This window comes from Rhinolophus hipposideros (genome assembly GCF_964194185.1).
Source record: "Rhinolophus hipposideros genome assembly, chromosome: 20".
In the NCBI taxonomy this organism is placed as follows: Eukaryota; Metazoa; Chordata; class Mammalia; order Chiroptera; family Rhinolophidae; genus Rhinolophus; species Rhinolophus hipposideros.
Window position 1 is genome coordinate 13,777,272 of NC_138066.1, and position 26,545 is coordinate 13,803,816.

The 26,545-nt window shown below is 48.9% G+C and overlaps 1 protein-coding gene across 8 annotated transcripts in view; it reads right to left on the reverse strand.

The window, feature by feature from the left end:
• Nucleotides 1-8,656: 8,656 nt before the first annotated feature.
• The window catches only part of RAP1GAP2 (RAP1 GTPase activating protein 2), a 211,920-nt gene continuing 194,031 nt past the window's right edge, over nt 8,657-26,545 (reverse strand). For 7 of the 8 annotated variants that reach the window (XM_081027059.1, XM_081027062.1, XM_081027064.1 and 4 more), the window contains 8 exons: nt 22,242-22,379; nt 20,449-20,561; nt 18,402-18,515; nt 18,064-18,181; nt 17,485-17,611; nt 14,255-14,331; nt 13,853-13,891; nt 8,657-12,994 (listed from right to left, as the gene is read on the reverse strand). In XM_081027059.1, coding sequence (XP_080883185.1) covers nt 13,883-13,891; nt 14,255-14,331; nt 17,485-17,611; nt 18,064-18,181; nt 18,402-18,515; nt 20,449-20,561; nt 22,242-22,379 — 696 coding nt within the window. In that variant the 3' untranslated portion in view covers nt 8,657-12,994; nt 13,853-13,882. The remainder of the gene's footprint in view (nt 12,995-13,852; nt 13,892-14,254; nt 14,332-17,484; nt 17,612-18,063; nt 18,182-18,401; nt 18,516-20,448; nt 20,562-22,241; nt 22,380-26,545) is intronic. The other variant, XR_013991821.1, reaches the window with a different exon arrangement.

The window sequence follows — 26,545 nt, forward strand, 5'->3', positions numbered from 1 at the left end:
AGATCAGAGAAGCAGATCTACTGGGAACGAGACATCCTGAGGCCTGGGGTCTAGCTCTAGCTGCACCAACACCTCTGTGCCCTGCCCCAGGGGCAGGTTTTATTTGAAAGAACAATTGACTGATTAACGATGGTTATTCAGGCTTGAGTAATTGGCAAATATTGTCTCAAAAAAACAAAGGAAATGAGCCTATCCCTGTTAGGAAAACAATTGACAGCATCTTTACTGGTAATAATACTTGAACTTTCAAGTAAATATTTGAATTTTGGAAAACTTTTATCCACCATAGTGAGCTCGACAGCTTCCCAATACTTTAAGTCTTTTTTGATGAGACCAATGATGATCATATAGGCGATATAACTATAGCTATAACTAGATATGGTAGCAACAACATATAATGAAATGTGTTAACAATATATAATAAAACGTTCTCACTAAAATTTTGGTTTGAAAAGTATATTACTTTTCATTGAAAATTCTACTTACAGCAATATATAATGGGCACATTATTGTTTTTAAGTGAATTAATAAACAAATATTTAAAATATCCTTCTAAATATGGCAATATTGATAGATACAATCCAAGATACAGATATAGATGATATAGGCGATACAGCTATATCTGTATTTCTATATAGCTATAGCTAGATATGGTATCAACAACATATAATGAAACATGTTAACAATATATAATAAAACATTTCAACATTTGGAAGATATTCATAACTCAGATAACTCAGTAAGCCAATATTTTCCAAAAAAACAATATATTATGTAGCAAAGTCACACATGAATAAAAGATCAATTCAAAATGCAAGATAGACCAACAGGCTTTAATGTCATAGAGGATAAAAACTCACTGATATGGTATCAGATTCCACATTGCTAATGACCTTTAAGAAACCACCATTTGTCAAGTTTTGATGTAGTATCATATAAGAATAGCCACAATTAACTGAAAAGGTATTAAAATACTCCTTCCTTTTCTAATTACATATTTGCATAAGGCTGGATTTTCTTCATAAACTTCAATCAAAGTAAGAAATCACTGCAGAATACAGAAGCGGATATGAGATGGGTATACATCTCTCTTCTATCAAGCCGGACAGTAAAAAGATTTGAAAAAACTGTAAAACAATACCATTCTTCTCAACTAAATTTTTGTTTTGAAAAATATATTACTTTTCATTGAAAATTCTACTTATAGAAACATGGGCACATTATTGTTTTTTAAGTGAATTAATAAATAAATATTTAAAATGTCCTTCTAATATGGCTATATTGATAGATACAATCCATGTAAACAAAAGCTCTTTGGGTTTCGGGGTCCTCAACATTTTTGAGAGTGTAAATGTATCCTGAGACCAAAAGTTTGAGAACTGTCTCCTAAAATACAAACATACTTGAAAATGACTCACATCAAATTCAGGAAAATGGTTCCTTTGAGAAAGGGGATAGAATGGAGCGGGGTGGGGCAGGGGAGGAATTGGGGTAATGCTTTAGTAGCATTTATAACATTTTAAACATTTTTTGAGAGAGAAGTGACAGAATAAGGTAACAAATTAATATCATTTAATTTTTGTAGGGAGTACTTATATGTCTAAAATTATTTCTCATATTTTATTGTATGTTTGAAATTATTCTTTTTTTTTTTAAATGATCCGAAAGTTTGATTTGCCATTGGGTTTGACTTCCAAATGGGAAGAATGATCAGATGTGGGAAACATACTTCTTGCCCCTCCAAACACATAGACAGTCTGGATAATATACTTTTAATTTAAAAATAGTCAAGTTTGAAAGCCTGGAAGGAAAAACGACCAGTTGCCAGAAGTGGAAAGTGAATCCTTAGTAGTAAGGAGTTAAATCAGTGTGGCCTCTGGGACTACTGGGAACTTTAGAAGATGGAATTTTAACTCCCATGGAGACAAGAGTTGCAGTCAGACGACTCTTGTCAGTGGGATCTGGAACTGGACTTCCTGTACATAAAAAATAAAAAGAGTTGAGAAGGCTCTGTTCATTTATGAATAGAGCCTAGAAAGTTTCCACCCTTTGACTTAGGATCATAGCTGGAAGTGAACCAGCTAGCTGCGCTCAAATCTTTCATATTTCACATCTCTTTACCTCTATGTCTTAGGAAAAATCATCAGCTTGATCTTTCACCTTACCACTTTACTCATCAGCTGGGTCTTTTCTGCTGCTTGGACCATTTATTCTTTTTTTAACAATTACATCTTCCATTTGCAAGATTGCTAATCAATTCTTTTACACACCACTGTCTTTTTTTCATGGATGTGCTACCCTACCAAACTTTTCTTAAGATACCCTTACACTTGTATTAAAATCCTATTCTTATGCTTTATTAGATCTATTTCTTTGGTAAGTACTTTCTTTTTGTTTGTCTGTATCATGACACTTTCATGGATTTCGTTCTTTTGAAAGGGCTGGTGATTTTTAATGTACATACTCATTTTTGTAGCTGCGATTCCCTATTTAATTGTCCTTTGTCTCTTTGCATATCACCACTGGGGTAGGGGTGGAAGTTAATATGGAAGTTAATATGGCTTGCATTTTGCACTGTTTTCAGTTGGGTCCACATAAGAGTTGGGTCTAGATAAGAATTTTGGCCAGGATAAGAGACCTCAGCAGCTGGCCTTCTGGGCCTGAGTGTTCCAGTTTTCCCCAGATCTCACTAGTTATTCAGAGCACTTCTGTCTCCAACCCAACCCTCCATACTCTCTCCCTCCCACCTGTAGACAAATAACCCCATCACTGCTATCTGACCTAGTGGACTTATGCTGTTGGTGCTCCCCTTGCAAAACCACAATTAATTGCCTTGTCAGGTAGTCCCGAGTCCGTTCCTGCTCTAGAGTTCATCACTCAGGGTGCAAAATACACTTCATACTATTGTACAGCACCGACCAAGTACAGCAGTATTCTATAAACACTGGAAAGTGGGAGAGCACAGAGAAGCAAATCGAGCTAAGGGGAGGGGCCAGGAGATGTCGCTTGACCTCGGTCTGGGACAAGAAAACGCAGTTATGTCAACAAAAAGAAAGTAAGAAGAAAAATTGAGGCTGACAGCCAATGGGGAGACCACAAAGGCGGGACTCCCGCAGAAACAGCCAATGAAAAGGTCGGCGTTCTAATTACCCAGTCCGCCGCTGAGCTTACCCACAAGTTCCACAGGTTGCTCGCGCCATCCAGTGGCGGATAGGCAGAGATAATAAGCGTCTTCTTACATGCAAAAAAACCCTACTCTTCCAACCTTCCTAGCGTTCCCGCAATTCAGAAAAAAGAATGACCCAGCCTACCCACCCCGCCCACCCAGGAGCAAAATAGTCCCAGGCCATCCTACCTACGACCACCAGGCACCTGCTCCCCACGGCCTGGGCTCTCTCTTGTGTGAAAGGTATTTGATGCAAGGATCTAAACGAAATACCAGAGGATGAAGTCCAGGATTACATTAAGAGAACAATGCACAGTGACAATGATCAATCAGATCGTTAGACAAGCAAAGGCATTTGATAAATTTTAACATCGATTACTGGGTTTAAAAACAAAAATGAAATTCTCAGTAAACTAGGAATTTAAAGAAAACTTAATTTAATAAAGACTCAAAAGCACAATTTCAACACTGTGTGAAACACCAGAAGGGTTCCTAGCAAAGTTAAGGGGCATATAAATACCCCCGATCTTACCATTTCATTCAATGTTTTGTAGAGCCTGATTGAGCTATAACGCCTTAGAGGGAGCAGGGCAGTTAAAACTGGAAAGAAGAAAAAAGACAAAATGTAATTTCAGGTGAAAAGATTTATACTTGAAAATCCAAAAAAAAAATCAATAAAAACTAGAGAATTCAGCAAGGTATCTGGAAGAAAGATATACATGTGTGTGGAATGTGTTGTGTGTGGGTATTCAGAAAGAAAGAGGGAAAGAAATAAAAGGAAAAAAGACTGTAACTTTCCTCTATGCTAGCATCAGACTATAACATCCTCTATGCTACCATGCACTGGAAGAGGGAAGGCAAAAAGGTGTTACATGGAGATGATGTGATTGTATGCTTGAAAAAATAAAGAGTCAATTGAAAACTACTAGTAACAGTAAGAGAATAGCATGATTTGTCTGGGTAAAAAGCCAATATCCCCAAATAATAGTGTTTCCATATGCAAAGAACCAGGTAGAAAATATACTTCCAGGAGGTATTACCTCTGCCTGAAGAAATGGCGACCAGAAGTCCCCTTCCGATCACTGCCTTTAGGTGTCACAGCTGTGTCTCAGAGTTCCTCTCTAGAATTGAACCTTGGCTCCCATAAACGGTGTCCGCCAAAGGAACACAATGTGCACCATTGAATGTGTGAGGGCAGATGTTTGAATGCGCCATAGCAATAATCCACGAAATTCACATTTCTAATTCAGAGAAACATTGGAGTCACTGGAGCCAGCCTTGGAGCCCCACCAGGCTTGCTGAGAGGCACCATTTCATCAGAACCAGCAATAAAATCAACACCCCACCTCATTCCCCAGCCAGTGAAAGAGGACTGACTCTACAAAGGAGGGGGAGCATTTGACATGGCTCTGTCTATTCCTACAAGATCGAGCGTCCTCCAAACACATTCTCCAATGAGTCATGGTATGGTGATTGTCTTAACATTGCCAAGACTACCTGTCACAGCTAGGATCTGGAGAAAGGAGAAGGTAGATGCAGTGTGAAGAGTGCTAGGCTGTGGCACAGAGCAGCAGACATTGCTTCCCACTGGAATGACGGGGGTAAAGAAACATCCTGAGAGTTGAGCGGACACCCAGGAGGTGGTGGGGCTTGAAGTGCTTACACCGTGAACCAAGGGCTGCAAGGTAGACTTCTTTGAGAAGAAGCTGGGGAAGGGGGAGAAACGGGCCCAGCCTGAGCCCATCTCTCATAGCAGGGGACTTGTGACAAAACATCAGCATTTGAATGCCAGCTAAGCAACATGAACCACTGGAGGGTTGGTATTAGACAGAGAGGCAGAGAGAACCAAGAGAAAGGGGGGCTTCCACCTCCCGCTGCACTACTGTGGACCTATCTGCAAATGAGGGGAAACTGTAACCAACCAAAGTTGGGGCAAGTTCATGTGGTGACCATGAGAATGTGCCTCTCACGTCTCCAAGCAGGAGGCATAGTTGACCAATGGCCCCAGTTGCTTTGAAATCTATCACTGTGTTCCACAGCTTGCACCACAGCCAGTTTTCCCACAGGCTGCTCTCACCCAGTGACTGGGTTTTGTCAGGCGGAGTACATTGAGGCCCATTCTTGTGATATGCAGCACTCCCCTGGCAGGCACCTTTGGCTAGGGGACTCCCCAACAGCCTTGCTGAATTTTTCTTAGAACTGGACTGATATCGAAGATGCCTCCACCCAACCTTGCTTCCTTTCATCTCTCCTTCACTTGGGCTCAGACCTGTATCAGAGGCTGACAGCCCTCCAGCCTTTCCCAGTCCCTTCTCCATTTCCTCTCACAGGCCTTTCCTCTAATAAATTCCTTATTCCTGTCTTGGTGTCCGCTTCTCAGAGTACGCAGACTAACACTGTGCTCTTTCAGGGGCAGTCTCAAAATGAGAGATCTCTTCTGCCTCTTTCTTCCTCACCCCAACACTGGCGTGAACGTGCAGAGAAGGAGGGACTTGGGCATGAGGGTAGGCCAGCCACCTGCCAAAGAAAAATTACACCGGAAGGAGTTCCATAGGCAAGGAAGACTTTATTCAAGACTATTGCAATCGGGGAGAGAAATTAAACTCAACTCCAAATACAACAGGCACAAGTGGGGATTTCTAGACACCAGGTAGGAGGAGGAACTGCATGGAAAATTACTAAGAGGAACTTGGTTAGCTATCAAGAGTGGGGGAAGAGCAACGTGATTGGATATCAAAGGTGATGAGTAAGGGTTGGGGGAGATCCTTGACAAACCAGTTTAACGGGATTCTTTGCTAAAACTAGGCTTAGCAGGACAAGGACAGGCCAAAGAGGACACCTATTTGAAAAGAGTACAGAGAGGAACTTGACAAAAGTTAGGTCAAGGAGGGGGTCCTTGCCACAAACCAGACACTGGACCCACCAGGTTAGCCTGGCCCAGAGGGTTGATGGGGAGGGCTTTGAATTGAATGTGAATTGAAGTTTAAAACAAACAGAACTGAGTCTGAACTGAACTGACACTGTTTTAATAACAGGTATCTACTGCAAAGTTAAAGAACTGGACTGTGAATTGTTCCTGGAGCCAGCTACCCAACGGGCAAAGGGTTGGTTAGAGCACAGCTGGTAGCACCACTGGACACAGCAGGCACTTGAAAAACGAGATTGAAGGAAAAACTGTGCAGGCCTGAGCATCTGCTCAGGAAAACCTTTCCCCACGTGGCAGGCAGAAAAATGGCCCACAAGAAGTTCAATGACTGCTATGAGCTGCTGGACACTGAGGTGGGGAGGTTCAAGAGCCCCAAGAATGAGCCCCTGACCTGGAGGAGTGCCCCTTCTAGTGGAGATACGTGAACACAGCCCTAGACTGAAAGGTGAGCTTGCATGGCCTTCAGAGAATCAGAAGGTTTGGAGGGACAGGAAGTGGCCCAGCTGAACGTTGCCCATGCCTCCTGCAGCACTTTCCCACAGACGCAGAAAACATTCAGCCTCCACAAAGGCTCCTGGGAACCAGCTACCCCCCAACTCCTGGGAAGAAGGCTTGAATCCAGGAAGTAGCCAAACCATGAGGTTCAGATGGGCCTGGGCCGTTTGTGTAAAAGATGCAGCTTCACTTGCAGCAATGGGAACGCAACAGATGGAATCTAAAACTCTGAGCAACAGGAGCCCTAAAGCCATGGGCTCAGCTGAGACATGACATAGCGTGAGTGTGATGACAGCAGCCCAGGACACAGCAGGTTCCAGGGCTGCGGCTCCCAGCTGGGCAGAGAAACCGAAGAGGGCAGGAATGCCCTTCACGTGGCACATCCCTGTGTATCTGGAACCCCATGGTGTGAAACACACCTTCATATTGAGGTTAGCATATCCATGTCAATCTACATCAAATTTGGATTCCAAACCGCAATTTGAGTCTGATTCTTTAAATGAAGAAGAGACAACCACACGTTTTAATGGGTTGTTTGGATGACTAAATGAGATAATACAGTCAGTTCTCCTGGAATACTTGTTTTGAAAATGGGAATTTGGTCCAATGTAATTGATATAAGAAAAGTTGATATCACACAAATTGCGCATTTGATGATGCAACTCTTCCATGAGAGACATTAGGTGAATGCAGAAAAGCACACCCGGCTGAACTGAGCTGCACAGGAACACACACAACCCACGTGCACACACCTCCAACATCCACCAGCTACCTCGGCACTCTGAGTTATGAGCGATGCCCATCCACATCTGGTGTTACTGCTGGCCGATTTCAGAACACCTCTCATTCCACTTCTTCGCAACAACACACAAAGTGGCAACCTTTTCAACGGCCCGCTTCCACAGTCAAATTTCAGGTCTGTTTCAAAGTACATTGCCATATCTATTGTAGTATTTCTGTATTTCTTAATCATTTAGCATGTGTAAAACTGTGCTACCATTTTCACTGAGTAGTGAATGAATTTTTATTTTTATATGTCACTGACAAACTTTGTGGTATGTCCCTATTTTTTCCATTTACACAATTTGACAGTGTTGTGATTTTTAGGATCTAATCTATCATGTTATAGCAGATATGTATATGTTCAACACTTACGTGCTTGGTAAGCATTCAACAAATGTCAGCTGCTGCTGTTGTTAGGATGATAACAAATATTGAACCTCTGGTGCTTGAATAACACTTGCCATTATTTTTCCCAAGTTCTTTCCAAGTTATAAATTCGCTTTTATCCTCATGCTTTTCATGTGGATTAGTTTTCCAATTACACATTTTTAAAAAATGCAAATCCAGAAGTTAAGTAATTTGCCCAAGATTGCACAACCAAGTCCCAGCAAATAAAGGCCTGGTCCTTGCTTTCAAATTTCTTAAGGAAAAAATAATACAGATATTACTTCTAAACTTACATCTAAATGTTGTAAGCAAAGCGTCTGTATGTAAGAGTGCGGCCATTCAGGAGGCAAAGGGGAGAGGAGGGAAGGCATTTATTTATTCATGAAAGAATCCTTGAAGTGAACTGGGAATTTGGAAAGAAAGTCGGCAGAAGGAAGAAAATCCCAGGCTGCAGACAAATCAGTGAAGAGCAGCGGTCTCAAGCTCAGACGGCCACAGGGGCCACGCAAATAGCAGGTATGAGGGAAATGCTCCAGGTATAACCCTCAGGGAATGAGGGGGACAATGCTGCACTCAGGTCCCCCCACAAGGGTAGCCACTAGTGCCCTCTGACCAATTAGTGCCACTCCTAAGGAGTGGATCCAGCATCTGATTTTTAAGAGAAGCAGAAAATTCAAATTTTCTGTGATGTATCTAGTTTTTTTTTTTTTTAAAAAAAGTTTAATTGTGGTCAGTTTTTAAACATCAGCAACTAACTGGAAGATTTTAAAACACTTTTCAGAACAACGTAACATATCGACAGGTCAGATATGGCCCATGGGCGGCCAGTATTCAACCTCCGGTGAACTACAAGATGAAGGTCAGGGCTGGGGCCCCAGGCAAAGAAGTCTGAACACGGATGGACACAAAATATGTTATTTATTGTCAATTTTTGCAAAGACACATTTAAGCAACAAAATATACATTTGTTGACCTTAGAATTTGTTTTATACATTAACAAATACAATGTGCTACCATAGCAATAAATTAAATGTACACTATTTACATTACATAGGCAGTCAGGGTCTACAAATCACCTCAGGAAGAGGGAAAAAAGACACTCACCATCACAAAAGTGGCTCATTTCCAAGCTACACTTCTTAGGTTCTACCACACAGAGGAATCTCCTCACACTGAAACGCCAGCACTCCCCGGCTGGAGTGTGAAAGAACGCCAGGACAGGGGGTAGTTGGCACACATGCGAAGGAGCGGGAAGAGGGGTTGACCCTTCCAAGCGGAAATGTCACAATATCAACGACGATGGCATTTAAATTCCAGTCTTCCGGCCAAACAGCCTCTCCCCAGGGATGGTAAGGCACAGGACAGAGCCACTGCCCCAACAGCCTCTCACTAGGCGGGGCTCCACTGTCCTTGGCCTTCCCAGGGCCTGTCTCCTTCCTCCCAAAGAGGCACATGGCTAAACTGAAAGCAGGGCGACATGGGGTTGAGGTGGGCAAAGGGCTGGGGGTAAAACAGGCATCAGAGCTTGTAGAAGAATGCCCCAACCAGCCCCCCAGCAGGCTGCAGGGATCACCTTGACAAACTCCACTGACCCACCCTTGCCTTTGAGAAACGGGTGGCTGGCGAGAGGCTGGGGGAGGAGCCGGAGGGTCCCAAGCATGGCTGACTGGCCAGGTCCCTGCTGGCCACCTGCAGCCGTAAGATCGACCTGAATCCCAACCATTCCCCCACAACAGACCTGTCTCTGTTGACTCCGAATTGAATGAAGAAGGTAGTGTTTGTGTCGGCACCTTGAACAGTCAGGGTAAGAAATGGAAACAGGCTCTTGTCCCACCTCATCACTTGAGTCCACATTTTTACTAATCTAACCACCCTTGTTGAAGGATCTAGGAAAACCAAAGAGTTTTCTTTTACACTTTTTAACTTGAAAAGGGGAAACCAAGGGTTGGTTAACTGCATCTCTGCCCTGGCCTCTATCCCCCTCATAGACCAGAGTGGAAGAGCCGACAGCCCTGAGGCACAGCCCACTGACATCTCTTTCCCTCCTCATTTCCTTTGCCCAAGCTGCATTCGAACCCCAGGGCCCTCACTAAGAAATCCGAGAGAATATCCGACCTGAGGAAAAGAAGAGAAACTGAGGCCCCACCAGCACCCTGACTGCTGACCTCTCCCAGTCAGTGCCAAGACACCAGCTAACTGGCTTCCACAAAACTCAGGTCCCAAGAAATGCAGCCACTTGTTTAACCAACCATGTAGGTGGTGCCAAAGCAAAGGCCCTGGGTTGTGGGTTCTAAGGCCAGCTTTGCCACCAGTTGGTTATATGACCTCAAGCAAGTTGTTGTCCCCTCACTGGAGCAGAGGTTTCTCATCTGGGAGATGACGTGGTTGGATTAGATGCTCAGAGGGGCCCAGAGGGCCCTGTGTCAAGGCTGGACCCCAAAATGCTTTTCAAGAAATACCATGTTCCACTGATCAGTGTGGACAGAAACTCGCGCTGTGACCTTCTATCTCAAGCTCTTTCTGCATCAAGCGAGCAGCAGCATCTGAGTGCCCTAGAGGGTGACAAGTATGGTTTCTTCCGAGAGTCAGGCAGTTCCCAGAGCCAGAGACGTGTCCAGTAAACACTTCCCCTGTGTCCAGATGACATGCAGGACACCTCAAACACCAGCATGAGCACCAAATACCAGGAGGAGTCTAGTCACCAGGACCGATGAAGCGTGAGCAAACCCTTGAGCCCTAAGACTGGGCGCAGCAATAAAAGACATTTAGGGCCAGAGAAGATGCAAAGGGAGTGCGGAGGAAGCAGCATCCAGGAACGCAAGCTGCCTGCCCCCAGGGTCCCCAAGGGTGAGCTGAGACTGCTCGGTGCTATTCAGCTCCGGGACCTCAGGGGGCAGGGCAGGTACACTGTGGAAGCCACAGCATGGACTTGCTAGAGATGGTGACACAGGACCCAGAGGGAGGGACATTTCAGATCCTGCCCAGAGTACCCCCATGAGCAAACAGAAGGTAGACACCACCTCTCAGGGCTGCTTCTTAGGGCACAAGCCTGCACCTTTCAGTTTCCCTGGCCATCCCCAGCCATCCTGGCCACTGGCTCACAGGCAGGAGCAGAGCCCTCCCAGGAGGTGGGGGCAGCAGGGAGAGCGGCCAGAGCAGGAGGGGGAGATTGGGATGAGGTCCCCAAGTAGGATAGAGTGGGGGCAACCTGGAAACCCCAGGGGGCCCCCAGAGCACAACACAACACAGCACGACCACTAAGCAGCTGTAAATACCAGCTCCCCAGAGAAGCAAGCCAGAGCCCTGGAATTGTTTTTACAGAAATACAGTTTGACCTTCCAAGTTCCTTCAGAAACCCAGCCAACAGGACGCTGCCAGGATCCGCGGGCCTCATTCCAGCCATGGGTGCTGCTCTAGAGATTTTTCATAAAAGCTAAACAGACATTTGTTGACTTTCTAGCTAGAATAAATTTTACTGGACTAGTACGTTAAGTAAACAATTTCCCAAATAGTGTGAGGGGAGAGGTCCACCGGCCTGCAAATAGGATCCCACAACGTCCAGGTGAGTGGGGAACGAAGGATCGAGGTTTTGCTCTCATGGCAAAAGCGATGGGGAAATTGTCACATCAGCCAAAAACAAGTATAACGTTTATGTGCCTTGACTTGGGAATAGACCCAGCTCCCAATGCAAATAAAGCATTTGGTTGGAAATCCTCGTCGTCTGCTCAGTAAAGCAGGGGCGCAGCCAGCGTCACCCTGGCAGCCCGGCGTCACGGAGGCCCCATATGCACTTGACGCTGCAGCACCTGTAAGGGTCTGCTCTTCAGACTCGATATTTTACTGGGAGGACGCCCTGCCTTGAACCCCACCAGGGCCAATCAGCAGAAACGCCCTGCAGACTCGGATGGGTGACAAGCGAGGAGCGGGCTGTGCTCAGAGGCGAGCTGCCTCATCCCAGGGAAGGTGGCACGGCCGAGGGTGCAGGCAGCAGTCTACAGTCTGAGCTGCACCCCACGGGGCCCAGGTTACAGGAATCCCACCAGTGTGACAACTGCCCGTGGACTCACAGTTGGAGAGGGGAAGAGGAGGACTGGGGGACCAAGCCTTGATATAGCCACAGGGCACAGTAGCTCGAAAGAGCACCCCCAGGCAGCACTGGGCCCCCCACAGATGCCAGGAACATAAAATGCAGGACACGGCTCCTTCGCCACAGCCAAGTTCTCCACCCACACATGGGCCTGACCAAACCTGACAAGCCATCCCCACCTCACGTCTCCGGCTCTCACCTAAGAGGTAGGCTCAAGGCACGCTCCCACGAATCTCCACAACCAGAGACCTGGATCCCGGCCTAGCCCTCGGGGCTGAGGTTTTCCTCAGCCAAGGCCCCAGCGCTCACTGGCTTGCTCTCCCAGAATTCCTTCTCACTCCCCTCTGCCCGTCCCTTCATGAAAACAACATCTGCTCCAAGGGGAGAGACTGACACAAGGCTGGTCCCACAGCGACCACAATCAGGAGCCTGTGCAAAATTAGGCCATGAAGGAAGAGAGGGGCACCCGCTCCCACACACACCCAGCTCTGTCTCAGCTCCAACCACTGGGCTGCTCAAGACACACGGGCGGCAGGCACGGACGCTGCCTGCAGCCTGAGGTCAGCAAATGGGTACGAAGTTCCTAGCACAGAAGCAAACGGATGTTTGGGACCTCCCGAGATGGGAGCAACAGAGCTGATTTCTATCAGGGCAACTTCGAGGAGCTACACATTTTGGCTTCTGGAAAAGTGCTTCCTCCACTACCACTAAATTCATTCGCTGTGCCTGCCACCTCCAGGATACAGCACTGTCCTTCCCGGGTGCAGCCCTGCTGCCAGCCTCTGCTCCCCACCTCACCGCTCTCTCTGCCTCTCCAGTCTCTGAGTCACCAGTACCCAGATCACCCCTTACCCAACTCTTGCCTCTGCAGACAAAACAAGATGACAAATGACCCAGACACATAGCAAATTGGGTGGTCAGGAGCAGGGGAGCCTGGAGGAAGGAGGCCTGGACCAGAGATGGGGAGGGGCTGGCAGGGTGTCTTGGCGAAGAGGCAGGCAGGGCTGTGGCCAGGTCTGGACACTGAGACAGACAGCTGGTCTGGTGGGCAGGTGGCCAGTGGGGCAGCAGGCCTGGGACAGTCAGAGTAGTGGATGACACCCCCAAATGTTGGAATAGGAGCCTTCTCCGAGACAGAATCAGAGCTTCCCTGGAGGAGACAAACAGGAAGATGATAATCAAACAGTGGGTGAAGGAAGGAAGGGAGAACCCATGTGTCCACGGCCAAAACCACTGAAGATACTTAGGACAGGAGGGTGCCATCTACAAGGGTACCAGATTTCTACAGCCTGAGAAGCTGGGCATAAACGTGAATTTGGTGAACTGAGGCATCCGAAGTACAGGATGAGAGTTGGAAGTCAATATCAGCATTCCCATTTTCTCTTCTGTGTTTTTTTTTTTCGTAGATCAGGTATTTATAAAATGGGCTTAGCTTTGCCCTTCCCCTTGATTCCCACTGGGACTCACACCCCTGAGCCTCGTGGCAGGGTGGAAATTCAGATGGGTCTTTAGTAACTTCAGTAGCAGGAGTTCAGGCCATGAGGTGAGCTGGACCCATGCTCCCTGCTCTGCTGAGAACCACAAGCTCCCCTGGCTGAGGCTGGAGCGGAGGTCCTCCCTCGGGTCTTCCCGCACAATGTGTAGGGGGTAAGGCACGTGTGGATGTGCAGGGAGGACACATCTCAGCCCAGAGCCTGGCCAAAAACACAAGGAGGGAAAGGCTGCCTGGAGCAGAGAGGCGAGGAGGCAAACTGAGGGCTCCCCACTCCAGGAAGGTGGGCTCCGGCCCCTGCCTCTCAACCAGACTCCCCTGGGGCAGGGAGATGGACTCAGTGAGTCTGGGCAATCCTTTAGGACAACCCTTTCCATCCACACCTGAGGCCACCTGCCTTCTTCCCCATCATAGGCTTTGGAAAAGGCGACTGACCCTCCCCAGCTCTGAGGGTATCTCTGGCCATTCTCAGGTTATCAGACCATGTGGCCAGAGCAGGACAAATACTTGACCCACCTTTGACAGGTGAAGGACTCCTCTTCTACATTAGTGACCCTGTTTCAAGAAAAATCCACATAAGCATTTTATAAAACTAGATGACATAACCCCCACCGACTGCAGCTTCTGTGCATTCAGCTCTCAGCTTTCCGGTGAGCTCAGGAAGAGACCAGAAGCCCCCAAAGCCAACAGTCCCGAGCTCACACCTGTGTGTGTCCCAGGATGTGCCTCCAACACAGGACGTGTGGCAGAGGTGGCTGACTGCACCATATGGGGGCCCACAGCATCCCCCCAGATCTGACCAGAGCTTTCCTTCTCCTGGTGGGATGTGCCCCCAGGAGGGAAGTCTGGCTTTTGGAAGAGGCTGGAATGTTGGGGGCAGGAGGCTCCCCCTGCCACCTCCCTACCCCTAGTCCTTACCGCACTGGAGCTGGCATGACTGAGCTTATCAAAGCGGAATTTCAGGTTTGACCTCGGGGAGTTTCTGCTTTTGGCATCTAGGAAAAAGAGGAATGCCCATGAAGAGAGGGTGGAACTAGAGAGGTCACTGTGGAGGAACCTGCCAGGAAGGCCAGGAAACGGGGGCCTCGTCCCCTCCACTTCACACGAGAGCCAACTCTTACATTTTTAGAAATGTTGTGAGCTGGTTGATACACACATTTTTAAATTAAATTATGTAAACTTATAATAAATGATATTCCTCAAGGGTACTGAATACTCAAAAGTCATCACTTCCTAGTTAGTTCACTACGTTTTACTATTATCTATTCTCTTAAGGTTATTGGTGTTTATTGTATCTGTCTGGTAGTTCTTCCCAACTCCACGTCACACTGGTAGCTTCAGATCAGTCAAAGTAGGAGTATTAAGGCCACAGAAATCAGCAAACACTACAAATCAGAGCTTCATTTATTGTTTTGTTGTCTAGACTTAAGAAATTAATGGAGAAAACATCAACAGAATGGGTTAAAACTTGAAACTGTGTTGCACCTATAGGTATTACATTGTGAACAGCACAAAAATAACTGATTAAATATTCTACCAATATTTGAAAACTATTGTCCGATTCTGCAAAGAAGTTCCTTGTGTCACTGACAAAATAATATCAATCACCATTCAGGTCAGAAGTACACCTGTTTGTAATTTGCAGCCTAAGTTTTCTACAAATACAAAGCTTAGGCAAATATCAATAATAGTGTCTGTAAGCGTCAGTTGGCTATGTGGGATTTATAGGGAAGAATATTGTATATTTTACCATTATTTATAAATTGTGTTTCAGATCCTTTACATCAGTAAAATTTACAGTAAATGTGTGTGTGTGTGTGTGTGTGTGTGTGTGTGTGTGTGTGTGTGGCAGGAGAGCCCGTTGTTACACATTTACCAGCACACCACTGACAGGGGACCACTTGGCTTTCTGGTTCTCCTCTGGCCCGGGGAGGGAGCCTACAGCTCAGTGCACTCCAGCCAGAAGCCGCTGACTTACTCGTGGTGCTTCCGTCAAGCAGCCCCACCAAGCACCGTGAGCACCTCTCCGCAACAACCCTCTCAGGGCCCCAGGGAGCCCAGGTGTGAAATGATGGGATGGTGGATGGTCAGAGCATCTGAGATCATGGAAGACCGATGTCACGCCCTTCCAGGCCACCTCCCTTCCCTTAACCCTGTCTCTTCCCAAATGCCGCTGAACAGCCTAAAACAGGTTTCCAGGTCTCCGCAGGGTGAGGATGGTCCAGTGGGTCCCAGCACAACTTCCATGGGGCTGAGGGTGAAAGGTGGCGGCCGCTCAGGGTTAAATACTATGGTGGGGGGCCACGGCGGATGCAGTAAGCACCAGGCAGGAGTTACCAGGCCCATCCCAGGTCCCCTTCTTCTCCGGGTGACCTTCAGCAAGTCGCAGACACGCGTTACACCTCCCTTTACTCAAAACCTTATTTATTTGGAAATTTATTTAATACCAAGTAGGAGCTGAGCTTGGTTATGGATTCGTTCATTCATTTCTTCAATAGTTAATTAAACCTTATTTTTTTAAATCATGGAATCTGTATGACTACCCCCACTTTATAGATGAGGAAACTGAGGCTCAGAAAGGTGGGCCTGTCCAGGCAGCCAGGATTACGACCCAGCTCCACAGCTGCCCAGCCAAAGGGAGCCGAGCGAGAGGAAGCACCTGAACTGGCCCTGTCTGTGTCTCCATCATTTAGATCAGTTTCCTACCCTCAACCTATTGACATTTGGGCCAGATAATTTTTTGCTGTGGGGGCTGCTCTGCACATTGTAGGATGTTTAGCAGCATTCTGGACCTCTGCCCGCTAGATCCCAGCAGCACCCTCCTCCCACAGTCGAGAAAATCAAAAGGACATTTTGCCCAATGTGCCCTGGGGAGCAAGATCACTCCCAGTTGAGAGCCACAGATTATACTACCGTCCTATTCCTGTTATTTAACAAACACTTAGGTTGACAGCTGTGAGTTTCTTACAAGCATAAGCTCATTTAATCTTCCCACAACCAACCATGGGGGAGAAACGATTCCCCTCCCAACATTTTGCTTGGGGAAACTGAGGCACAGAAAGGCTCAGTAACCTGTCCAATGTCACACCACTAGTAAGTAGGGGATCCAGGATTAGGATGCAGGCTCCAGAGTCCTGTGCATGCCCCCACACGGGGCTGCTCTCCCCGAGGGCAAGACCGAGGCTCTGATTTCTAGGCACCCACAGTGCTCAGCAGTACCTACCGTACACATCCATCTGGATACCCCTCAGGTGCCAACCCTTCACCCTCTCCCCAGAGCCAGTTCTTCCTACTCTGCCCAACTGCAGGGATCACAGAACCCCGAGAGGCCCACGCTCCTTGCTCTCCCTGAACCCACACTACTGAGCCCGAAAGATTTTACCTCCCTAGCATCTCCTGAATCCACATGCTTCTCCCATTGCTCCAGACACTCCCAGGTCCATGGCCTGTCACCCCTCACCGCTCACTGTGAACCCTCACTGATCTCACTCCCTGTACCTGCTTCCCACCAGTCTTTTCTACTCAGCCAGCTGCCGCCACCAAAATAGCCCTTCTCAACTCCTGACGATGCTTCTCTACTTAAGAACCTTCCAAGACTTACGACCCTCCAGTGACTTCACCAGGGTCTCCATGGTGGCCTCAGCCTGGTGTTCCAACTGCTGTCTCCTCTCTCACCCTTCCCCTCCACAAACTCCAGCCACACTGACCCACGTGTGATTCCAGAACACGGTCTCTCGAATCCCTCCAGGCCTTTGCTTCCCATGCTGTCCCCTCTACCTGCAAAACTCTCACCACCTCGTATCCTCGTATACTCAGGACCATCACCGTGGCAGGGCGGCCCTGAGTCAGTGATGGGGTCGGTGGAAAGAGCCTCAGCGTTCGACTCACACAATCCCAACTCCTCCAGAAAAATCACTGAACTCTCTGAGCCTCAGTTTCCCCACGAGTAAGGAGAGGACAAAAACACAGGCCTCTTACGGTTGATGAACAGATACCATGAGCTAACAGAGCTCAAGGGCCTCTCGCTTTGGGGTTGGGGTGGAAACGGGCCAGTTTAGTACACCTGAGGCACATGCCCCATGAGCAGTGGACAGGGCACAGCTCCAGCGCCTGCCTGTGGTCACGTGGACACACCAGATGACACCGACCTGTAGGACTCCGGCTCATGATGATGGGGGTGGCGGCTGCTGCCAGGCTGGGGCTCTCGCTGCTCGGGGACGGGCTGTAGACAAACACCTCCTGCTTGAAGGGTGAGGTTGTGGACGGCTGGCTGCTCTGGGGAGAGAGGCCGGGTGAGTGAGACCAGCCCCACCCCCGGCAGCCCCCAGAGTGGCTGGCGCCTCGGCAGACCCCACAAAGTGCCTGCCTTCCACTCCCCACTTGGACACGCTCTTTCCTCTGCTGCCTCCAACTCTCCCCTCCACCCCCCAGGAAGTGCCCCTGACCCATCCCCATGAGGCACTGACCCCTCTCCTCTCCAGCCAGGAAGCCCATGGCAGGGACACCACTCTGCCTGGCCTCTGACTCTTTACCCCTGCTCCTATGTCATGCCAGGGCAGCCCCCACAGAGCACTGCTCCCAGAGGGTGGAGTTTCCACACTTCCCCTTTATCTGCAGAGCCTGGATGGGGCTGTGCCCACAGTAGCTATTTTAATACACAGAGCGGGTATCTGGCTGGGCGCAGGATGCCCTCCCCGCTCCCCAGAGTTGGACAGGGCCACACCTACCCCACTGTCACACTCCTCCAAGGTCTCGCCCTCCCCTGCCGTGCTGCTGAAGCTGCTGGTGCTGGAGGAGGAGCGGGAGATGTTGGCTCGACCATTCTCCTTCAACTTTATGAAGGGCCTGCAGGGAACAGAAAGGCAAGCCCTGGTCACACGCCGGGACAGAGGGCAGGGCAGGGCAGGCCTCACAGAGATTGAGCTTGCCCACCAGCAGCCCCCATGCCCCTGCCTGTTGGCTTTTGTGTTCCAGGGAGTTCCCGAAGCAAAAGGTGCCTGGAGCGGAGATATAGCCCAGAACTCCAAGTGGCTAAAGCTATCCCTTCCCCCACCTTCACTCTTACTTCTCCTTGTTGGGGCAGATTTCCGGAGAGCTGGGATTCGATGAGGTCTCAGACTTTATCTCCTGAGAAGAGTGCCCACCATCCGGGGTCTTGGGGTTGCTGGATGCACTGTCACTGAGGAAATGAGGATGAAGAGGAATGAGGCCAGGGGGCCGGTCTCCAACTCCCACCTCACCCCCAGGCCTGAGACAAAGCCCCTATCAGCTCTCAGTACCGTGGAGGCCTGTGGTGTCACAGCACCCCTTGTCAGAGCACGGCCACCAGAACCTCCATTCCACCCAAACCCCACTGTTGGGCACATAATGGTCCTGTCCTCAAGGCACTTTTATCTTTTAACAGCTTTCTGGAAATATAAGCCACATACCATTCACCCATTTAAATGTACAATTCAGTGGGTTTTAGTATATTCATAACCATCACCACAATCTAATTTTAGAACATTTTTATCCTCCCTAAAAGAAACCCCAGACCCATTCACAATCACTCCCGAATCCTCCCTCTCCCGGCCCCTGGCAACCACTAATATACTTTCTATCTCTCTGGATTTGCCTACTTTGGACTTTCATATAAATGGAATCATACAACATGGTGTAGTCTTTTCATGAGTGGCTTCTTTCACTCAGCAGTGCTCTAAAGATTCATTTATGCTGTAGCATATATCAGTACGCCACTCCTTTCTATTGCAAGATAGCATTCCATTTTATGAATATACCACATTTTATTTACCCATTCATCGAGTGATGGCCATTTGGATCATTTCCACTTTGGGTTATTATGAATAATGCTGCTATGAACATCTGTATGCTAGTTTTTATGCAGACATACGTGTTCTTTCTCTTGGATGTACAGGAGTGGAACTGCTGGGTCGTGTGGTAACTCCATGTTTAACCCTCTGAGGAACTGCCAGACTGTTTTCCGAAGGGGCTGCACTAGCTTACATTCCTACCAACAATGCATGAGGGTTCCAGTTTCTCCACATCCTTGCCAACACTTGTTGTTATCTGTCCTTTTGATTACCGTCATCCTAGAGGCATGAAGTACCTCCATGCCCTTTTAACGAGGTCGCTAATGACTTCCTAATTATCAACCCAAGCAGGGGTTCAGGTCATTGTGCTGGACTTCTCTGCATGTCTGACCCTCCCACCTGGAATGTCCCCTCTCCAAGCTCTCCCCCTCCTTGCTCTCCTTCCTTCCCAGGCTTCTTCACTGGCTCTTCCTTTCTCCACATGCCCTTAAATGCTGGTGTTCCCCAGGCATTCTGCACACACCCCTGGGTGGTTGTACTCACTGACCTGTCTTTACCCACCATCTCCACCCCTGTGACTCCCATCTCTCCTTCTCCAATCAAGGTCTCTCTCCTAAGCTCAAGACCTACAATTCTGACCACTCAGAATTCGGGGCTTCTCTACTGAGTGACCCACAGGACTCACTCACACGTCCACACTCCAAACAGAGCTTTTTATCCTCTTCCAAAAACCTGCCCCTCATCCTGCATGCCCAAGCTCAGGGACTGGTGCCCCCATCCAGGGCTATAGGCACACAGGTTGGAAACTGGGAAGTCAACCTCAGTGCCTTCCTTTCCCTCACATGACCATAAGCTTCTGGAAGGCAGGTTTGTGTCTTCTGTAGCTCTTGTCTGAGCACTGAGCCCATCACATGGCAGACGCTCAAGAAATGCTGCTTGCTGAATTAAACAACAAATGGGCTCACTGGTTGAAGAGTCAGAACGACAACAAGAACAGGTGAAGTATGATACAAGTATTGCTAAACAACAACAACAACAACAAACAAACACAAAAACATTCTAGAAACCCAAAGGAAGAAAGTTCAATTAACTCCGCCTGGCAGAATCAGGGAAGGCTTCCATAAGAGGGGACATACAAGCTTTCCCTTGGTGGATAAAGAGCTGAGTGAGAAACAGAGGCCTGAGGTGGGGGTCAGGTTAGAAGGAAGCCATCTCCGGAAGCTGCGCAAAGCCCTCCCCGAAGTGCCCATCCTACAGCTTTTGTGGTGGAGGAAACTGACGAACCCCACGCTGGACAGTTACCATCGTGCCCGGCTGTCCCCTTGGCCTTCAGAGCCCGTGTGCAGACGGGGGAAGAGCCCCGACCGTCGCTTGATGGGGCTCCGTGACTGGTTCTTCGCTGTTGCGACTGGAGGCTGCCAAGGAAATCACCAAAATGAGCGTTCACACCACAAACCCAGATCTCCTTCTCATCATCCCCTTTCTTGTCTACAAACAGCCCCTGCAACCTTCTAAGTGGCCTGGAAAAGGTCCCAGGAAATAGCAAGACAGCCAGTAAGGTTGGGATCTGTGTAACAGGAGCTGAGACCCGAGGCTCAAGCCACTTACAGCCCATTTTCCTGTATTCTTAAGCCAGATGCTATGGCCCCGGGTCACAATCCACTGAAGTCCAGAATCCTTGGAGGAGCATGGGGTCAGGACCACTCTAAGGAGAGCCCCACATTTTGAGAAGGACAGGTGGAGAACCACAAAGCTGAGAGAGCCCTAGCATGACCTGGTTCAACCTCTGGCTTTACCGGTAAGGAAACTAAGGAGTGGAGGGGATTTGGCCAAGGTCACAGCAAACCACCAGCAGGATGAGCACAAGAACCCAGCACCCCTGACTCTCCATCCACTCCTTGCAAATAAAGGGGTCCACGCCGGGTGTCACTATAACAAGACAGAAGGAGAGCAGCCGAGCCAGGTCCACGCGCACCCACAGGCAGGGGGAGGCTGCCAAGAATGAGGTTCTGCTTCAGCCACACGCGGAGGCAGAGGGAGGGGTGGGAGACTGAGCGGGGCAGATGGGAGCCTGCCGCCAATCTTCAGATCCTGCCAGATCTCTAACCCAGGCCCCAACTTCTGCCATTCACGTGCTGTGCAACCCTAGGCTAGTGGCAAAACTCCCTGGGCCTTTCTCCTCATCCACAGAGTGGAGATAATTGCCCTGCCCTGCTCACTTCACAGACCTTCTGGGAGCAACAAGATAAGAGCAATGAAAATATCTGGTAAATTACATGAATTATGCAAGATGATTTACAATACTAATCATTAGTATCATGGTGGGTATTGTGCTATTTTAAAGAAAGAAAGAAAAAGAAGAAAACCCTAACCTACACGAATTCAAAGCCACTTTGCTTTATAAAAGGCCCAATTATGTGGCTCTTTCACCCGGCCCGGCCCTGGTGCAAGCTGACCAGACCCAAACCCATAGACATGCCAGGCTCGTTCCTTGAAGGATACTAAGTAACTAAGTAACTAAGGGCGAAGCCTTGAGATCAGCGCAACCAAATCCCAGCTCTTCAGTTTAGCCAGGTGACCTGTAGCAAGTTCCTTAACCCCTCTTAGCCTCCTTCTCATCAAATGTAAAGTGGAGAACACATCAGTACCTACCTTAGACAGCTGTTATGGGGATCGGATGAGATAATGTGCAGGCATTACTTAGCTCAGTGCCAAGCACACAGCATTCAGGAACGGCTACTGTTATCACTAATAATAACAAAGCAAGGACACCCATCTCACAGTCATGGGTCCCAAGCTGCTGGGCAGAGAAACACACCCCAGGACCATTTCACAGGGTTGGCCCCAAGGGGAAGACCCAGTTGTCAAGGAAACCCAGAGAACAGGACAACTGAGGGCTTCTAGTCTGGGCCGGTCCCAGGTGCTGCCTGGAATGGAGGCTCCACTTCAGAGAGCAGGGCCTGGGGTCACCCTCATGCAGCCTTAGTTTTCCTCTGTCATATAGCTCACCCTGTTCTGATCGCCTGGCCCAAGGCTGGGTGAGCACACCCCTCCCCCACAGAGGCCTGGGGACCCCAGTATCTGTGGGCACTCACCGAGAAGGTGGTCTTGGTGACCTCCGTGCTGTTGTGGGAGATGCCCCCGCTGAGGCTTCCAGGTAGGCCCCCGCTGTGAGGCTTCTTCTGGCTGCTCACCATGGTCTCCATGGAGTGGCTGCGCACGCGAATGGCCCTCTGTGGGGACAGCAGGTGACAGGGGCCTGAGAGCTGGAGCCAGGCCTGTCCAATGACCCCACCCCCTTGGCTGGGTGTGCAGACACAGCCCTCAACACGTGTGCATGCTCACGTTTTCTCTCTCTCTCTCTCTCTCTCTCTCCCCTTGGTGGCCCTACACTAATCACTACAGTATGCACAAGATTTTTACATGCTATGGGCACAGGTGGCTCTTTGCTGGCAGAGGCTAGAGAGGACACAGGCCAGGGAGAGTCTGCGGGGTCAGTGCCCCAGCTCCCCGGCAAGGTGGACAAAGGCTGTTAGCCCATTTTACAGGGAAGGAAAGTGAGGCTTAGACAGCTCACCTAACCTGTGCGGCCCCGGTCTAGTTACCAACCTCTCCGAGATGAAGCTTCCTCATGTGTAAACTGGAAATGACATGAGCCAAGCAGGATCGCAGGCGGATTAGACACAAGTGCCTGACCCCAGTTTGATGGGGATTGTTTTGTTTTGTTTTGTTGGCAGAAAGCTAAGAATCCCTCTGTATTTAAACACTGGGTATCCCTTCTGTTGTCACCCCAAAATGTGCCTTGTATAACTTGGAATATGTTTGCTACTGGGGAACCATGAGAGGAGCTCTTTCTCACTGTGCCCTGAGCCACCAGTCACACCCGCAGGGGCTAAAATGTCGTCCATACGAGCCTGCCCAAACAGGGCAGCTGCCCAAACAGGACATGCACGCTCAGACTTGCACGTCCGCGATCTCGGACGGCCCAGAGCTGCCCAGGCCACACAGAGCCCTGTGTCCATTTAGGGCCACCAACAGCAAAGGGCACATCGGCAAACAGTGAAGTACCCAGGAGGGGAAACTAGGATGGTCAGTGCATGCAACAATGAGAATAACAGCTAAAATGAAGACTGGTGAGCCCACGGCAGGGACTGACCTGGGATGGGATGGTCGCTCGCCTCAGACCTCTCTTCAGGCCTTAATTCCTCTGAACCTGACCCGACGGGAGGGTTACAGTGAGGCAGACAGATCTCAGCTCAACTCAAGGGAGGATTTCCTGATAAGTCAAGTCCTGGGGAATTCCACCTACCACGAACGTGATGCTCCCTGGTTCTGGAGGCCTTCAAAGATGGCACGAGGGTTCTAGGACGGGAGGTTTCTCTCCAGTAGTCTCCAAACCCCACATCATTTCTTTTTAATCATTCATTCAGTCACTCAATAGTACAGCCAGGCAGCCAGGCATATGAAGCTCTTAGCAGAGAGCCTGGCATATCATAAATACCCAGTAAGAGTGGCTACTCTTATTGTTAATAACAAGCATTTGTCACGTGCTTCTTGTGTGCCCAGTACTGTGCCGGGAACAAGGAGAATTCTAGGAGGAGTGTAAAGAAGTGTGAGACATGGACCCTGCCTCCAAGGAGTGCACAAGTCAGCAGGGGAAACAAGACACATTCCTAAAATTGGGTCAATGCGAAAAGATGCAGGGTCCGTGGGGGTCCTCCCTCTGCATTCAGGAGCTGTCCAGGGCCCCCACGGCCTCAGAGGCACGTGCAGACTCGTGCATGCACATATCGATACTTGCTCACGTGCAAGTACCATCTAGGCCACGTTCCTTGCTGGAGAACCACTCACTGTTCGGTCCAATGTCCCCTCTTCTAGGAGTAAATTCTGACCTGTCTAGAGCAGTCCCATAACCCATCCTCTTGCCAATGGAACATGAGGGGACATCTGCTAGGGGCTCTGGGGAAAGGTTTCCTTAATAATTCCTAAAAGAGATGTGATCTCTATCTGTCCCTGGAACCACAGCAGCCACGTTGGGTCATGAGGGGTCAAGCTTGAGACAAAGCTGACAAGCTGGCGATGGCAGAGGGGAAAAGGGAAGGAATCTGGATCCTGATGACCACGCTGAGCCCTGAGCCACATCGGGCCTTTTCGTTAAGTGAGTTAATGGATTTGCCTTATTGTGTGAGGCATTTGAGGTAGGGTGGACTCGGAACCTCGGCTTCAGGAAACTGACACAGGAAGACAAATGTGTGGACGCTGCTCCCATCCTCAGCGGGTTCAACCCACACCCGTACAAACACGTCGGCTTACTCACTCCATGTGCCAACATATAGATAGTCTTGTGTGGAAGAATGAACCCCCTTCCCTCCCTTGCAGCATGAAGGGAAGAGCTTGGTCTACAGCAAGACAGTCAGTCCCAAGAAATCAGCAGGAATGCTACTCCCAACCCAAATAGCAGACGCCCTGGGGAGCTCTCCCCAAGGTCAGGAATTCTCCAAGTGCAGGAATGGTCAAGGCCCACATTCTGCCTGCCTTTCTATCCTGACGTGGAAAGCTGGTTCAGGAAAGAGGACCATTTGTAAATATGACCACCGTGAAGACCAGCTCCTCTTGAATGAGGCATTGAGCCCACCAGCCTCGCACCCCTGATGTCATCTAGCCTCTGCTGTCTGAGTCAAAGACGCCCCCTGGAGGGACGTCAAATCTCTCTCCCTTTCTAGACCACAGAACGGTCGCCTAGCAACAGTTTCCTACAACATGTGTTAAAACAGCCAGCACCTTCTATGCATTCCACTGCTCAAAGCTCATTAAGTCATGTGCCCTTTGGAAAACTGAGGGCAGGAAAGGTGTGGTGCCACTCTGAGGTGTCCTTGGATAAACAGCCAGTTTCCATAAATGAGTCAAGTGCTCCATCAGCTCAGCATCATGACATTCTGTTGGCACCCTCTTGTGTGCCACCACCACTCCGGTCATCAACTATGACATGTCAATTAATCATTTATGTTCTGATGGATTCTTCACCATCCATGTCCAGAAAAGGTTCGATGTGAAGAATCAGCCCTGTGTGATGGTATCTGGTCTGCTGAGCTTCACACACATGAACTCATTGAGTCCTTACAACTCTACGACGCAGAGAGGACAGGCACTGATAGAAATGGTCCTGAAAGGTAAATCATTGCCCAAGGTCACCCTGCAGGTAAGAGAGGAGCCAGGACCCAAATCCAGGACCCTGGGCTCCAGATGAAGGGGCCCCAGCATCCCAAAAAGTGGTCCAGAGTGAACGTATATAATTCAACAGGTAGATGGACTAAGGGTGATTAGAAACCAGGTGGTTGGCTTCCCCTCAAAAAACATCTGCAAGATTGATGTCAGGGAAGGATCTTCTCAAATGCCCTTGGTGCTGCTGAGGAAGTGAGATAAATTTGAGGAGATAATAGGCTGACGGGGAATCCCAGGGATGGACAGGGTGGCCGTCTGCTGCTCAAAGCAAACAGGAAGGGATTTGAGTCTTGTCTTCCCAGCATGGTGTGTGAACCTCTCTAAGACACAGTCTTCTCGTCTGCAGCGTGGTGACAGTCCCTGTGTGAGGATGACAATGCTGTGTGCCAAATACATGACATGATACCTGCTCGCTCAACGTTAACTCTCCTTCCCAGTTCTTAGGGAGGGAGGGAGAGAGGGAGGGGAAAAGGGAGGGAGAGAGCGCGAGGGAGAGATCTAAATAATGCTCCTTTCAGACGGAATCATCCAGTGACATGGTCTAAAGTATTTCATGCTTCACTCTGATGCAGAGCTGGAAACACTAGCCTTCTCACGCTGGGCAGAAGAGACGGGTACAAGGTGAAGAAGAGAACAGAGGGCAGTGATACGGAAAGAGGGAGGCAGGAGAGAAAAGGACAGGCACATGCAGCCTTTGTATGGTCATCGAGAGGTCTCCAGGGACGATCTGGCCCCTCTCCTACTCAGCCCTTTGGACATCGGGGCCACATTTCATCCACCCTCCTCTCAGGGACCGGCTGCTCACTACTTTCAAGGTTGCCTGTTCCAGGGGTGGACAGCCTGACCCTTGGAAAGTTCTGCTGCGCATCGAGCTGAAATCTTACCATTTCTAAACCATGGAATTTTAGACCAGTTTATTCCATGTTTCACACAACTGTCCCTGGCTATCCTGCGTCTGCTTTCCTCCCAGCTAATCATTTCCAGTTCTGTACCCATCCTCAGTCACCACGATTTCCCAGCCCTCAGCACACATCATAGCTTACTTTTGAGCAAGTTCTCTTTTAGGGGAATGAGAAAAAAGGGATGGGATCACTTTCTCATTATCTGTTTATGTCACTTCATTTCAGCCGGGAATACAAACACCACTTAGCATCACGGAGGGAACACGTTTCCTCTG